We start from the raw sequence: 16,620 nt of genomic DNA, 5'->3' as shown, positions 1-16,620 counted from the left end.
GGGCGCAGGAGGAGCTGAACAAGCTGGTGGACCAGGTGAGGACAAAAGAGGAGACTGAGAAACAGCTAAGGGTGATGGTTTTGGACCTACAGAAGAAGTTGGAAGAGGAGAAAGCCGCTAGAGGTGGGGGGGGGTGCCCCAGCCGCAGCTAGTCCAAGTGAGAAGGGGACAGAGCCTAGTCACCAAGTTTAGCGGCGACCCTAGGGAGTACCTAGGATTCGAGACAGAAATAAATTATGCGCTGGAATTGCATGCAGCAGAATTCCCAGATGACGCGCACAGAGTCTCCTTTATCATAGAGCATTTGACGGGGGCCGCCCGAGAATGGGTAAGACCGCTCATCGCGCAAAAAAATCCTTGCATGAAGAACGCAAAATTATTTCTAGAAGCTTTAAAAATAATGTACGCTAGTGACAGTGAAATGGAGGCCACTAAAGAGGAGCTTCATAACTTAACACAAGGAAAATCGACAGTTAGGGACTACTGGGCGAGATTCACCATGCTGGTGCACAAACTGGGGTGGGATCTGCAAAGTGAGCCAGTGAAATCAGCCTTCTACATGGGTTTGCACGCAGACGTTAAGGATGAGCTGGCAAGAGGTCCCAAACCGCGAACTATGGATGAGTTAAGCAAAGCGGCGCTAGCGGTGGGGGTGAGACAGGAATCCAGATGGAATGACAAACAAGCGACGCGCGCAGCAAAACCTTGGTTCCCACGCTCCCAGGACAGACCACATCACCAAACCCCACCCCAGGGCCCGCCCCCACACCCGCCCAGGCCAAGCCCAGAGCCGGAACCGATGGAGATCGGAGGAGCGCGCGCGCGGGCTTTTCAAACCCCGGCGGCGCCAAGACACAAGGAGGGAAGAGGCGGGAATTGCTTTCTCTGCAAATCCCCCAGGCATCGCGTCAGAGACTGCCCTCATCGCAGAGAGTGGCAAGGAAAGGCGGGAACAGTTGTACCTTCCCCAGCTGACGCAGCACCACAGCAGGGAAACGAGACAGCCTGGCTGCAGGAGACAAGGGGGAGCGGCCAGGCACAGTCAGCAGACAACAGCCCCCGCCCGCCCACCCGCACAGAGAGGAGCACAGCCAGCCCACCCCTCCCAGAGCAGGAGTGGTTCTAGAAGTCACGCTCACGCTCCCAAATGGCTATCCCCTGACAGTCCTCGCCTTAATTGACAGTGGTGCCTCAGCCAACTTCTTCTCGAGAAACTTTGCGGAAGAGCACCAGATCCAACTTCTGCAGCTGGATTTTCCCCTGCACGTGGCCACCATTGACGGCAGAGAGCTGCTGGGAGGGGCCATCACGCATCAAACCCCCCCCATGAGAATGACGGTGGGAAGGCACTCAGAGACACTGGCTTTCAACGTCACAACCATCTCAGACCCCCCCATCGTCTTGGGCATGAGCTGGCTGACGCGCCACGACCCCTCCATAAGTTGGCACCAGAGATGCATCACTTTTGGATCGGACTTTTGTCTGGAACATTGCATGCAGCACCAACCAGGGGAGGGGCCTCCGATAGCCACGGTGGCCACCATGCACGTCAAGGGGGGTGAGGCAATACCCAAGCCGTACTGGGACCTGCAGGAGGTCTTCAGCGAAGCGGAGTCCGACCACCTACCCCCACACAGGCCTTTTGACTGCCAGATCAACCTGGTGCCAGGGGCAACTATACCCCCAGCCAAGCTGTACGCCATGTCAGATCAGGAACTGGAGGATCTGCGCGCTTTCATCGACAAGAACCTCAAGCGGGGGTTCATCAGAGAAAGCAAGGCAGCAGGGGGCAGCCCGGTCTTCTGGGTGGACAAGAAAGACACGCAACAGCGCCGTCTGGTGGTGGATTTTAGACGGCTGAATTCGGTGACAGAGCCAATGGCTTTCCCCATGCCCAGAGTGGATGATCTCCTGACAGCGGCACGCAGGGGCAAGATCTTCACCAAGCTCGACCTAAGAGGGGTGTACAACTTGATTAGGATCCGGGAGGGTGATGAATGGAAAACCACGATGTTCACGCCTCTGGGCTCTTTTGAATATCTGGTGATGCCCTTCGGGTTGCAAGGGGGCTCAGCATGCTTCCAGGCCTTCATGCACCACGTCCTGGGGTCCCTCCTCTTCAAGAACTGCTTGGTCTTTCTGGATGACATCCTTATCTACTCCAATGACCCAGTGCAGCATGTGAAGGATGTCAGGGAGGTGTTGCAGCGCCTGAAGGACAACCACCTGTATGTGAAGCTGGAGAAGTGCAAGTTTCACACCAAAGAAGTGGACTTCCTAGGCTACAAGCTGTCAGACAAGGGGCTGGCGATGGACAAGGACAAGGTGCAGGCCATCCTGGACTGGCACAGCCCCAGGACGCGCAAAGATGCCCAACGCCTACTAGGCTTCGCGAACTTCTACAGGAAGTTCATCAAGAACTTCTCTCGTGTCACGGCTCCTATCACCGACTGCCTGAGAGGCAAGCAGAAGTTCCGGTGGACACCAGAGGCGCAAGCAGCGTTCGAAAGCCTCAAGAGGGTATTCGCTTCAGACCAGCACCTGTTCCACGTGGTGCAGGATGCGCCCCTACGCCTGGAGACAGATGCTTCGGACAAGGCTCTGGGAGCGATTCTGTTGCAACTGGACGCCAACAGAGAGTGGAGACCCTGTGCCTTCTTCTCCAGGAAGCTGACCCAGCCGGAACGCAACTACACAGTGTTTGACAGGGAACTTCTCGCGATCCACGCTGCGTTCCAGCACTGGCGACACTTCCTGGTGGGCGCCAAGCACCCCATCCAGGTGTGCACAGACCACAAGAACCTGGAGTTCTGGAGAACTGCCAGGGTGCTCAACCAGCGGCAGATACGGTGGGCAGAGTTCTTCTCGAACTTCAACTTCTCCATCCACTACATCCCGGGAGAGCAGAATGTCAGGGCGGATGCCCTCTCCCGCAAGCCAGAGTACATGGAGGAGGAGTTGCCACCGGCACCCAGGCATATTTTCCCCCCATCAGCATGGTCCTGCGGAGCAACAGTGGTGAGCGAGGCAGAACTCACAGCACTGACAGCAGCTGATGAATTTGCCACCCGCATCTTCAGAGAACTGAGAGGGGGGGGGAGCAGGCCAAAGACTTTGAGGAAAGGAGGGGTTTGCTTTTTTACAAGGGAGCCCTGTACCTGCCAACCAAACAGCTGAGAGGTAAGGCCCTCAAGCAGATGCACGACAACCCAACGGCGGGTCATTTTGGAAGGGACAAAACCACTCACCTAGTCATGAGACACTTCTGGTGGCCAGGGGTGCGGGAGGATGTTCGGGATTATGTAAGGGGATGTGACACCTGCCAGCGAGCAAAGGTGGTCAGAGCGCCACCAGCTGGTTTGCTGGAGCCCTTAGCCACACCGCACAGGCCGTGGGAAGTAGTGTCCATGGACTTCATCACAGACCTGCCGTCGTCCAGGGGCAAGACCGCAGTGTTGTTGGTGGTGGACCTCATGTCCAAAATGTGCCATTTTATACCGTGTGCCAGGGCGGTCTCGGCAGAAGAGACAGCCAAACTGTTTGTTGACCACGTATTCAGACTGCATGGATTGCCTTTAAGGGTTATTTCGGATCGTGGCCGCCAATTTGTTTCCAGGTTCTGGAGGCGGCTCATGAACCTCCTGCAGGTGGAGGTCAGCTTGTCGACGGCTAGGCACCCGCAAACCAATGGACAGGCGGAGCGGGTCAACGCCATTCTGCAGCAGTACCTGAGATGTTACGTCAGCCAGAGGCAAACGGACTGGGTGGATCGCCTGCCACTGGCAGAATTTGCCTACAACAATGCGGTGCACGTCTCCACAGGGGTGTCGCCCTTTAAGGCCAACTACGGGCGCGACCTCAGATCTTTCCCGGAGAGGGAGGGGGAGGAGGAGGAAGAGGGCCCACAGGCAGAGGATTGGGCAGAGGACCTGGAGACGGTGCACCAGCAGCTCAGAGAACACTTGGAGAGGGCCAAGGAAGCGTACAAGAAGGGGGCAGATCGCCACAGGCGACCGGGAGAGGTCATCAGGGTGGGGGACAAGGTTTGGTTATCCTCGGAAGGTCTTCCCACCAGGGGGCGATGCAAGAAGTTAGCACCCAGGAGGCTGGGCCCCTTCACGGTCACGCAACAGGTCAACCCGGTAGCCTTCAGGCTAGCACTGCCGGAGGACATGAGAGTGCACCCAGTGTTTCATAGATCGCTGCTGTCGCCGTACAGGGAAAGTACCAGGTTCAGGGACAGTGATCAGCCTCCAGAGGGAGGGGGGGAGATGGGAGACGCCCGACAGCTCAATGAGGCAACTGAGATTTTAGACTCAAGGAGAGGGGTGAGAGGACTGGAGTACCTGATAGCATGGGAGGACACTCCGCCATCCCACAATGAGTGGATACCGGCCACAGAAGTACCTGAGGAATTTTTAGTGGAAGAGTTCCACGCCCTGTTCCCCCACAGGCCCAAGCCCTGGCACATGGAAAGGGAGGGAGAGGGGGAGGGGCAGGAGGAAGGGATAGCAGGCAGCAGCTCTCCATGGAGATGGGAAGTGGAATTTGAGGACACGGAAGAAGAGGTGTGGGTTTCACCGAGGTCAACGACGTCAGAGGCAGGAGAGGACTGGCAGAACATTTTTACTCCCACCAGCTCTGACGCCACTGACTTCTTGGGATTCCCGTCTTCTCAGGGGGAAGGAGAAAGATCGCAGGATTGGGGGGAAATTTTTACACCCACAGGCTCGGATGCCACAGACTTCTTGGGGTTTCACTCGTCCCCAGCAAGCGGAGAGCCACTAGGAAGGGGGGGAGAGGAGCCTGGGAGGGGGATGGATGTGAGGGACGAGGGATACAGGGAAGTCCCTCCCATCTTAAGTTCCAGCCCATCCCCAAGCGCGGGAGAGAGTAAGGAGAGCTCTGCCTCCAGCGGAGAGTCAGGAAGTGGTGTCCGAGGCTCAGGCAAGGTTGTGGAGCCCAGGCCGCAGGTGGGACAGGAAGTAGGACGCACAGGGGGGAGGCCAATTCCCCCAACTCCCGAATTGCGACGCAAACGTAGGGGGAAGAGGTTGGGTCTGCCAAAGCTGTGGTGCTGGAAGAAAACGCGCCAATCGCCATTCGGGAGTTCAGACACCTCACCTTAAGGATGCATTTTTACTGCTCTGAACACTGTAAATAATCAGCACTTAATAAAAACCTTAAAAGACCATGCTGGAGTCGTTACTCTAGAGTAGCCATACCAGGCCCTCTGACACTAACCAATTTTTTAAAGATACACAGTTTTAATGCGAGATTCTCAGGATTTGTTGCTGTGCAGAATGGAGGGTTGTACAGAGGCACTCTGAGGAATATCCAACACAATATTAGTGTGGCATTTGATTTGCAGTTTCTGAAGTGCTAGTGTACATTGAAGTACTAGTGTAACTGTCACTCAGTATAGAAACAGTGGTAATGGTTGCATATAATGCTGTGCACTATATTCCACTGGTGCAAGTGACCCACTGGATTTTAGCAGGGCACAAGATTCAACATAAGGCTTCTGTTATTGGAATGGCTTCTGCGCTAGCAATGTGACATCTTTGGACACCCCCCTCTATTTATATCTCTCTGCACAGAGATTCCTTTGGACTCCTGGTGAAAATGACTGGTTCTCAGGTGGCCTAGCTTTAGGCATCAACTACATGCTATTTAGATTCCCTGTATGTTTTCCTTGCATGTTTTTTTCCCCTTTCCACAAAGCAGTTTGGGACAGCCTATTTCTGAATGGAAGAAGGGCAGAAGGGAAAATGTTGCTTAAAAACGTTCCTCTCCAATATCTTATTCCAGCTCAAAATCACCCTCATCCCCCAGCTGCATTTCCACCTGTGGGAGAAAAGATACAGGGTCACCGTTTCTTTCTGCCACTTCCCCGCTTCTTCTTCTTAATATTGTTTTATACAACAGTATTTCATTTCAGCTGTTAAATTAGTTTAGCTCATTTGGTATTTTTATACCATGCTGCATAGATTGATTGTTTTGACTGTATGGTTTATACATAATTGTTTTTAATGTCTTTTGAATGGGGATGCTTCTTGTTCATATGATACCTTGTGAGCCACTTTGGGCACAGGCTTCTGAGGAGAAAGCAGCATATAAATAAGGAGGTGATGATGACTCATACAACAGCTCAGTCAATAGAGCATGACACTCTTAATCTCAGGGTCATGGGTTTGAGCCCCACGTTGGGCAAAAGATTGCAGGGGATCCCTTGGGTTCCCTTCCATGATTCAATGATGTGAGAAAAAGCAGCAAGGGAGAGGGTGGTTTTGAGCTGGAAAACGACACCTGGGGAAAGAGACCAGCAGCATCTCTGCTTCTCTTCCATTCATTTGCTGACCCAGACTGATTTGGATTTTAACTCGACCCCACAAATAAAAATGGAAGAGAGAATATTGGAAATCAACAGAAACTTCATACATTGCTGGTCACTTTGTTCTGATCAGATTTGTCTTGTTATTCATGTAAGCTTCTGCTTACAGACGTTATTGGGATGGCACAGATAGAGCCAAACTCCAAGGAAGCAGCTTCCACACTCTTCAATTATCTTATGAATTTGGCCTTAATCCCTTGCCCCCACTTCTGGCAGGGTGGCCCTCTTATCTATCACCAAAAAAGAGGAAATGCCCCATCCCCAAAGATATTAAAAACAGTACAGCATCAAACATTAAAAACTTCCCTAAACAGGGCCGCCTTCAGTTGTCTTCTAAAAGTAAAATAGTCACTTATTGCCTTGACATCTGCTGGGAGGGCCACTACCGATAAGGCCCTCTGCCTGGTTCCCTGTAGCTTTGCTTCTCGCAGTGAGGAAACTGCCAGAAGGCCCTCGGTGCTGGATCTCAGTGTCTGGGCTGAATGATGGGGGTGGAGATGCTCCTTCAGGTATACAGGACCGAGGCCGTTTAGGGCTTTAAAGGTCAGTACCAACACTTTGAATTGTGCTCGGAAACGTACTAGAAGCCAGTGTAGATCTCTCAGGACCGGTGTTATGTGGTCCCGGTGGCCACTCCCAGTCACTAGTCTAGCAAGTTATGTAGACATAACTTGTTTAATGTAAATAGAAATAAAATCCGTTGCACCATAGTAGGGGAGACTGTGTCCAGGTGAGCAGCCTGCTGTTCAGGTACTAACTGTTGATGGGCAGGTTCAAGACCTCTGCTCTGTGCTCTTCCTCCTTAGAGTTCTTTGTGTGGCAATGTCCCTCCCTCCCCAGGAAATAAGACACAAGACACGGTGAATAGATTTAAGTGGGTGAAAAGGCCACAACGTTATTGGTTTCGGATGTTGAGCGGTATTGGCTTAGGCATTGGAACCTAACCGACTATATCCGACTGTAACCCGTGTGTTACAGTCTGGGAGAAATTAACCACCAGGAAGGAGCCCAGTGATGTAGATCTACTGAGACACCTCCTGTGGCCACCGTTGGGGGGAGCTATAAGGCCCTGACCTCCGTAGGCCCAGGACAAAGCTACCGCCTCCGGAACCCCTTTAACGGGGTTAAATCTCCAAATTGCGGGCAGAGGATGACGCAATCTGCCCCCCCATTTCTCTTATGCAAATTTCCAATGCCTAACCGCCAAACCAAGTTGTGACGAATTGCCATGAGGTAGGCGAAAAAACCAGTTTGGCTAGTCCAAGTGGAAAAAGTCCTACCCGGCCCCCCGGGCAACCGAGGCGACCGACCAAAGTCCACAGCAGCGTCGGCCTAACCTGCCTGACCTGCCTAGCCTAAGGGGCGGGAGGGTGGGTGATCTTCTAGCGCTGGGATCCGGAACGAAAGAGGACGTGTTCCCGCCCCGCCCCGGTTTAAAAAGAGGGGAAGCCCCGCCCCGGCTGACCCGATTGGCCAGCCTGCTTATGACGTGGCGGGAACTCCCCCCTCGCGAGGGGGCTGAAATCTCAGCCCCCATCGCGAGACTTCTGTCGGGCCAAGCCCACAACCCCACCTCTGTGTTAGCGGAAGTGGTTTTATCCTTAAATCAGGCTTTGCATGTGGGGAGCTGTTGAGTGTATTCCTTCAAACAGAGGACTTCCTCTATCTAATCTAGTAGGCAGCCTAACATCTGAAGATACCAATTTTATAGGGCTGGGAAGTAGGTTTCCAGCACAAGCATGTGTGCAAACCTTCATACGACACCCAAAGGGCTATAAGTGAAGACCTGTGCATTAAAAAATAAAATAAAAAATCATAATAACTTTATCTGAAGAGTGAGCTTCAACTGCAAATCAGGCGTAGCTTAATGGAGCTTCCCATTGCCAAGCTTCTTAAACGGTGGCTGTACAAATGCTGTTTCCGCTGCCCCAGCAAAAGCAGATTTATAGCAGCACTTTGCCCTACATTCTGTACGCTTCTGGCTGCATCAATATAGAATCCTGAAAAATAAAAGAAAAATGACACCCTTTTCATTTTTTTCACACACCAACCTGAAATGTATTTTGTAATGATTTACTTATTGTTTTTTTTAAAGATAACATTGGTACAGACCAATTGCTTCAAGATAAAGCCCCTATTTGGTGACTTGCCTTCTGATTTTCAAGTAGGAATCTGCATATATTTCACACAAATGTGTCCTCTTTTTGCACTCTGTTTTTGTGATTTGGAAGTGGCAACCCTAACTGCAAGTAGAGAAAGCGGGAAGTCATTGATAAAGTAATATATTAAGAAACGTACAGGAATTAGTCTTCCACTCACAGGCAAATTACTATATTTCTTTTGGTTCTCCATCAGTAAAATGGTAATATTATTGGCCATTGTGAAGAGGAATGAGCAGGCTAGGGAAGGGTCATAGCTCAGTGGTGAAGCCACATGTCACACTTAAAAGGTCTCAGGTTCAATCCCTGAGGCAGGGCTGGAAAAGACTCATGATCAAGCCCTGGAGAGGTGCTACCAGTCAAGGAATAGCTAGACCAATGGTCTGACTTGGCACACGGCTGCACCCCATGTTCCACTTGGGGCACATAATCATATTTAATACGGAACTTCCCAGCAGGCTTAATGTACAATAACACAACAAGCTAAGGTTAACATGATTTGGGTGTAAATATAACTTATAGTAAGATAATTCTAAGACAAAGACTGTGCCATACATCTTTCTGTTCATGCACACTAATGTTTAGGTGATAAAGGTACAGGTAAAGGGACCCCTGACCATTAGGTCCAGTCATGACTGACTCTGGGGTTGCGCGCTCATCTCGCTTTGTTGGCCGAGGGAGCCGGCGTACAGCTTCCAGGTCATGTGGCCAGCATGACAAAGCTGCTTCTGGTGAACCAGAGCAGCCCACAGAAACGCCGTTTACCTTCCCACTGTAGCGGTACCTATTTATCTACTTGCACTTTGACGTGCTTTCGAACTGCTAGGTTGGCAGGAGCTGGGACCGAGCAACGGGAGCTCACCCCGTCACAGGGATTTGAACCACCAACCTTCTGATCAGCAAGCCCTAGGCTCTGTGGTTTAACCCACAGTGCCACCTGCATCCTTTAGATAATGCACTGCCTTTAAAAACTTTTTTTAAAAAAATTCTGAACCAACAAAAGAAATGGATACCTTTGAAAGATGCATTAAGTTAGAAGTTAGAAGAGAGAAGATGTCTACTCAGCTATCTTGGCATTCTCAGTAAATTGAGCTGTAAACATCAGTCTGTAAATGGTGTTCCCTCTTTCATTTCTTTCTATAAAGCCATTTCAGTGTTTTGTGCAGAACTGTCATTATTTAAAAGGGGCCTAAATCTAGACTTGATGGTTTCTAATGGAGCTGTCTATGAGTGTAATTGCTGTGTTCAGCTGTTATATGACTCCAGTGCTTTCTTCCCTTTCTTTTTCAAACAGTTCTAGCCAAAAGAGTGATGACGATTATGAAGATTATACAACCAACAAAACCTGGGTTTTGACTCCCAAAGTTCATGAAAGTGACGTTACCCTTATTTTAAATGGCCTGCTGGAGGGATATGATAACAAACTAAGGCCGGATATAGGAGGTGAGGGTGTTTTTCTTCATTTGTTAATAGCAGTGAGTTGGAAGGGGACCGGATGATGATGAAAGACATTATTTCACTTAACAAAGTGGAAATGACAATAAAGAAAATATAATATACTTAGCTGCTGACAATTAGTATTTCCATTAAAGAATCTGTAACCAAAGCTTTCTGAAACAAGTGTTTAGACCTCTAACTGGTATTACACACACACACACACACACACACACACACACACACACACACACACACAATGTCAAAGCTTGTAGTTTTTTAAAGAATAGTAATAGCATCTCATTATAAACATATTGCTGTTCAAATTAATTTGATGAAATGTCCAGGAATCTATGAGCAAAGTGGTGCCTGAAGTCAATGGCAAGGACTGTTTCAGAATTTGTATTGCACCACGGTAATATAACATTCATTGAACAATTTCAATAAAGATTAATGAAGTAGTTCAAGGCATGGGGTTAGGCTGTCATTGTGTGTGAACGATTAACATGGTCAGTAAATATTTTAAGTCATTTAACAGCATGATTACAAATGTATTAAACTACAGTAATATATGGATAGAAGAAACTATGGATAGAATAAAGGTAAAGGTAAAGGGGCCCCTGACCATCAGGTCCAGTCGTGTCCGACTCTGGGGTTGCGGCGCTCATCTCGCTCTATAGGCCAAGGGAGCCAGTGTTTGTCAGCAGACAGCTTCCGGGTCATGTGGCCAGCATGACAAAGCTGCTTCTGGCGAACCAGAGCAGCGCACAGAAATGCAGTTTACCTTCTCGCCAGAGCGGTCCCTATTTATCTACTTGCACTTTGACGTGCTTTCGAACTGCTAGGTGGGCAGGAGCTGGGACCGAGCAACAGGAGCTCACTCCGTTGCAGGGATTCGAACTGCCGACCTTCTGATCAGCAAGCCCTAGACTCTGTGGCTTAACCCACAGCGCCACCTGGGTCTCTATGGATAGAATAGATAAGGATAAAAAAATTACCTTATGGATAGAATAGATAAGGTAATTTTTTGATCCTTAATCAATGTGCATTAATGAAATTGTTTGTACTTTAGTAGACAAGTTTTCAGGTATTGTCAGGAAACTAATACAGTCATGTCAGATACAAGTCCTGAAGAGCTAGTGTGGTCATAGCAAGTCATGTTGTTCTAAAGAAATCATCAGTAGAAATGCCGGCAGGAGCATGATAAAGGATAACTAGGTACTATTTTAATCCAGTCCAAATAATAGGCATCAAAAGAAGTCAGAAAGTGGTGAATGAGTGGCCTGGGGTTGCAACCACCAACCAATCCAATGATATTCAGATATGTAGGAACTGGGAAACTCAGAATGAGGCTGGGCCAGGATGGACAAGGGCTGAGGCAGCAAAATTACTAGGCATAAAAATGAAAGATAATGAGTACTTCTTCCATGGTTTTTTAAAAAATCTATGACTGCATTATGATGGTTCATAAGGAGGAGAGAAAATATAACTCGAAAGCAGCTATGCTGATCCCGGTTCGATTTATGTATTGCAATCCTCCAAGCATTATTACTGTTATAGTTGATGTTGATTTCTTTTTCATGATGTTGATGGTTACTGTTGTTGTTGCTGCTGCTGTTTTGTTTCTTGGGCTTTTTCTATATCTGCAGAACCCTCTTCTGGCTAAATTAGTCATTTTGTGTTCATTCGTACAATGTGAAATGTCTGATGTGATGTATCATTAAGAGACTTCAGAAATACAATACAGTTTCCTATTAAAAAAAGGAAATTAGCATTATAACTATCCCCATGGAAAAATACCGATTTGATTACAATCACATTAATAACACATTTAGTATTAATGGGGTCAAACCCACCCCCTTCTTCACTACGGTAATCAAGTAATAATGCAATTTTATTCATCCTGCATTTATTGATATGGAAAATCTCACATACCCAAGTCCTTTTATGTTCTTTCTTTCTTTCTAGAACACAATCAGGTTCTTTCTTTAAATACTATATTTTGTATCTAAGGTTTTCCTTTATGTTCTGGATGTTTTACCTGATGTGATATTAGCAGTTGTTTTTGTTTTTGTTACAGTGCAGCCAACGGTAATTCATACTGATATGTATATCAATAGCATTGGCCCAGTGAACGCCATCAATATGGTAAGTAGCATATATTAATACATTTTGCCAGTGTTATTCTTCCTAGAAAAAGAGGTGCTGGAACTCACTGTGAATGCCACCCTTGTTCTCTTATAATGGCAATGGCATGCACCTGAGAGGTGCCGGAACTGAGTTCCGGCTTAAAAAATGCCCTGCATTTCCCCATGTTTCTATTGTAAATTATGTTATTCCTGAATGCCAATACACATTGCTGTACACACCAATCAACACCCCTGTATTCTGTCCCATGTATCTGACAGAGCAAGGGCACAATACTCACATGATGAAGACTATACACATGTATCTGGGACTGGGTCATGTGATTCAATTGGACTTCTGAATAGTTGCACATAGGTTTGCCACAAGGCTACAATCCTATGGGCACTTATATGGGAATAATCCCTTTTGGAGTCAGGGGACCTTACTAGTTCTGAGTAAACTTGTTCAGGATTGTGCTGTTAGTAGAGCTGTGGTTCTTTAATTCCATTCCAAGATCAACTAATTTCTGTAGCTAACATGAATCTTTGGTGCCCAAAGAATTACGGTTGCTAAATGTGTGTTATTCATACTAAATTCTTAATTCTGAATTTCATACTGAAATATTCAGTAATATCCTTTTTAATAGATATTATCCACAATATCTCTCTCTATTTAAGTTTGAGTGGGCCAGATAAAAATTATGGAAACACCACACCGGCAACTAACCCCAATTTTTTATATTGTAATTTTTTGTTGTTGAACAACTCTGAGATCTATGGATAAAGGACGGTGCACAAATTTAATTAATTAATAATATATTGTTTTCATTTATAACCCAAAATTGAGATTTATGTTTTACTGTATGAAAACATAGGTTTGGGGGAAATGGTGGGGAAATAGCTAAAGCAACAGTTCATTACGACTGCAGTTTTAATGAACACTTACCTGGAAGTCATAATGTGCTCAGTGGGTTTTACATCTGAGTGGGCATGTTTCGGAACTGTATGAATGAGGCAATGGCATCTGATGCAGAAACATCACATTAAAATCAGGAGCTCTGTTCTATTGTGGATCGGGCTACTGATGTGATGTGTGTGTTCTCTGTGAACTGGCCATGAAAGCTTTGAAAAGCAGGACTGAACGGCCGTGAAACTTATTTTGTTTGATTTTGTTTCAACATTGCAGGAATATACAATAGACATTTTTTTTGCTCAAACCTGGTACGACAGACGGCTAAGATTCAACAGCACCATTAAAGTGCTGAGGTTGAACAGCAACATGGTGGGGAAGATCTGGATCCCTGACACATTCTTCCGAAACTCAAAAAAGGCTGATGCTCATTGGATAACAACTCCCAATCGGATGCTCCGGATCTGGAATGATGGCAGAGTACTATATACACTGAGGTAATCTTACCGCTCTTTAAATTTTATCCAATATACCTGTTACATGTGTCCAATATGAGTGAAAATGGTATCTCCACTTAATGGAAAGAAGTACGGTGCCTTGAAAGATGAAACAAGAATACAGTAAAGCGAAATGCACCATAGAGCTCATGTGGTGTCTTGGTTAGAGTTTACTGAATGTCCTTGGGGCAGTCACCACCTCTCAGTCTAAGCATAGGACTGGGACCCAAATTAAGACACCCACCAACTGGAAATGGGCTGGGTTAGGATCGAGCAAATCCTTGCCCAGATATGCTACACCTCTGCTCTCGAAATGCCCTGTTTAAGGCTTTTGCACCTGTTAGCACCATTCGTTCCCAAACAGGCTGTACCTTCAGTGTGTATAGTGTATATTTGTGGGTGGGTGGGTGGGGGCTTCAACAGCAGCTAAACTTCTATTATAGAGCACGGAAGAACCAGGTGAACAGCTCTGCCCCTCTCCCCACACACGTGCAGTTTGGGGTTTAGGATTGATCCCATAATCTACTCAATCCCAGTGTGTGCTTCCAGTGGCTGTGGAAGTGCCTATCACATAGTTCTCCCTGCACAGGACAGTTTTGGACTGGGACCTTGCACCCCAAATGAGAATAGTTTTGTACCAGTTTAACTATAATGGCTTCCACTGAGAGAGTTTACAGTTCTATTGAAGCCTGCTCTGAGAACTACATTTTCCAAGATGGCCCCAGAAGATAATCAAGTCAGTTTAGCTGGTATGACCACTCTTGAAGGCTTATGAAAGGGGGCAAGATCATTCGAAACATAGCCCACTTTAGATGCCTCCCTCCATTGGGAAGACCTCAGAAATGGGTAGGAAAAGTTCTTGTTGATCCTTAACACTGTGACATAAGAAAGCACAGGGACAAGAGAGGGGATTGGCATTTTACTTTACATCCTAATCAGTAATACATTAAAAGAAAGATTGGAGGGGATTGTGTCTTCTCTCAACCCGTTCACTGCTGTAGACCTTGAAATTCTAGAGCGATGAAAAACTGATAAATGTTAATATGTGTTTCTTCTTAGATTGACGATAGATGCTGAGTGTCAGTTACAGCTGCACAACTTTCCAATGGATGAACATTCTTGTCCACTGGCATTTTCAAGCTGTAAGTAGTAATAATAATAAAAATTGATTCATTTGGAAAGAAAAAAGGAATATAAAAATTTAAAAATGCATTGTTCAGTAAATGTACTGTACATAGTCCAAAGAAGGTTGCAGTCTTCAACACACTTACCTGGGAGGAAGTCTCGTGGAACTCTATAGGTTTGCTGCTGAATCAATGTGTACATAATTGCATCCTAAGTGTGTCAGTGCTGGAGACAACACATTTTTGAACAGATACTTAACATGGATCACTTGAACTACCCTAAAGTTGTCATCTTACATATTTTGAGAGGGTGATTAATCCTTATGTTACGTGGGCATTTTTTAGCATATAGGTCAGACTAGACCTCTGTTTTCCTGTGTTTCATGCCTGCTCCTTAAACAATAGAAGGTCCTAAAGTCAATATTACAATATTACTGCACCACATTAGTCCCCTACCCCAAAGTAATACAAACACAAGCTTCCAGGCAACCATTATTTTCAGGCAGGATTAAATCACACATTGGCTTATTCAGGTTGCAAAATTAAGATTGATTTGGAACTCGTGCACAAGGAGGTAAGAAAAGAGATGGCAAAATCCACCGGAAAGTGTAAGATAACATTTGCTTGATGTTGTCTTAACGTCCCCACAAACAAATCAGGATGAATATTCAAGAAACAGATTGCCTGAAAGCAACCTATGTGTTTGCCTATGTACAGGATGTATATAACAGTGGGGAGTTTAATGCTGGTAGGTGGAGAAATGGGACGTCAGTAAAGACCTTACCATTTTAAGTGATCTACAAACAACCCATCACATTTAAGTCATAATAAGTGCAGAGAAGCATTACAGAATGTATTCATGGCAGTTTAGAGGCTGTCATAAACAGAAAGAGCAAAAGGAGACATAACATAATCATGCCTTCCTGTATTTGTTTGGAACTGCAAGGTCCCTTTCTGAATATAAGCGCCATGGCCACTTTGTGGTGTGTGTGTGGCGGTGAGAGGGGAAATGATGTGAATGCATTTGTGGCAAGTGCCATTCATGGTCATGTGACTAAAGGAAAGTAACACATAAATGAAAATTGTGATGGAATGATGGTCTTCATTGTTTTGAAGATGGCTACCCAAAGGAAGAGATTATCTACATGTGGAAGCGCAGCTCAGTAGAAGTAGGAGACACTAGATCCTGGAGGCTGTATCAGTTTTCATTTATTGGGCTCAGAAATACAACTGAAGTCGTGCCGACAACTTCAGGTAGGCGAAGCTGCTCTACTTTAATTGATCATTTGCTCCTACTTAACGCTGAAGTGGGGAAAGGGCAATACTATGCTTACTGTGTAGCTGAAATCATCAGTTTCATGGGATATTTCTGTTGACAAGCTGTACCATTAAAAAACATTAAATCAGGGGTGGGAAGGTCAGTGGTCAGTGATTATGGGAGACGTTGTCCCACAACATCTGGAAGGTTCCCCTCCTGTGGCTTAGATGCTGCCATATATATAAACAACAAAAATAGCATGTTAGGTGAAAGGTTCTGCCTTGGCTTTCCTCTACAGGGCCAGTCCTGCCATTAGGCAAAGTGGCCAATGTGGGTAGCAGATGTGGGGGGGGGGGACATGTGTAGCAAAATGTTATTTAAATAGGGAGCAAGCATTTCTACTTACTAGGTGGGGCTATTGCCCCCCCCCCTTGACACTGTAATTTTGTATAAATGGAGAATGTTTTATATTAAGGAACATTTGAACATTTATTATTCCACCTTCATCTGGCAAGAGAGAACTCTATATAATTGCTTACAGCAGAATCCTATGCATGTCTACTCAGAAGCAAGTCTTGGTGAATTCTATGGGGCTTACTCCCGAAGTAAGCATGTGTGGAATTATAGCCTTAGATTCTCACCGCAAAGCACCAAAATTAAACCAAATATACCCTGTGTAACTCTTCTAGTCTCTTGAATACAGCTAGCTGGAGGATGG

At 46.6% G+C, this 16,620-nt stretch overlaps 1 protein-coding gene across 1 annotated transcript in view; it reads left to right on the top strand.

Moving 5' to 3' along the window:
• Positions 1 to 16,620, top strand: part of GABRG2 (gamma-aminobutyric acid type A receptor subunit gamma2) — a 62,766-nt gene that overhangs the window by 19,165 nt on the left and 26,981 nt on the right. The window contains exons 2-6 of the mRNA XM_060271739.1: positions 9,848 to 9,996; positions 12,068 to 12,135; positions 13,300 to 13,520; positions 14,580 to 14,662; positions 15,761 to 15,898. Of these exons, the coding sequence (XP_060127722.1) occupies positions 9,848 to 9,996; positions 12,068 to 12,135; positions 13,300 to 13,520; positions 14,580 to 14,662; positions 15,761 to 15,898 (659 nt within the window). The remainder of the gene's footprint in view (positions 1 to 9,847; positions 9,997 to 12,067; positions 12,136 to 13,299; positions 13,521 to 14,579; positions 14,663 to 15,760; positions 15,899 to 16,620) is intronic.

Source organism: Zootoca vivipara, chromosome 2, assembly GCF_963506605.1.
Source record: "Zootoca vivipara chromosome 2, rZooViv1.1, whole genome shotgun sequence".
Lineage (NCBI taxonomy): Eukaryota > Metazoa > Chordata > Lepidosauria > Squamata > Lacertidae > Zootoca > Zootoca vivipara.
The sequence above is the reverse complement of the archived record's forward strand: the minus strand, read 5'-3'. Positions and strand labels throughout refer to the sequence as shown.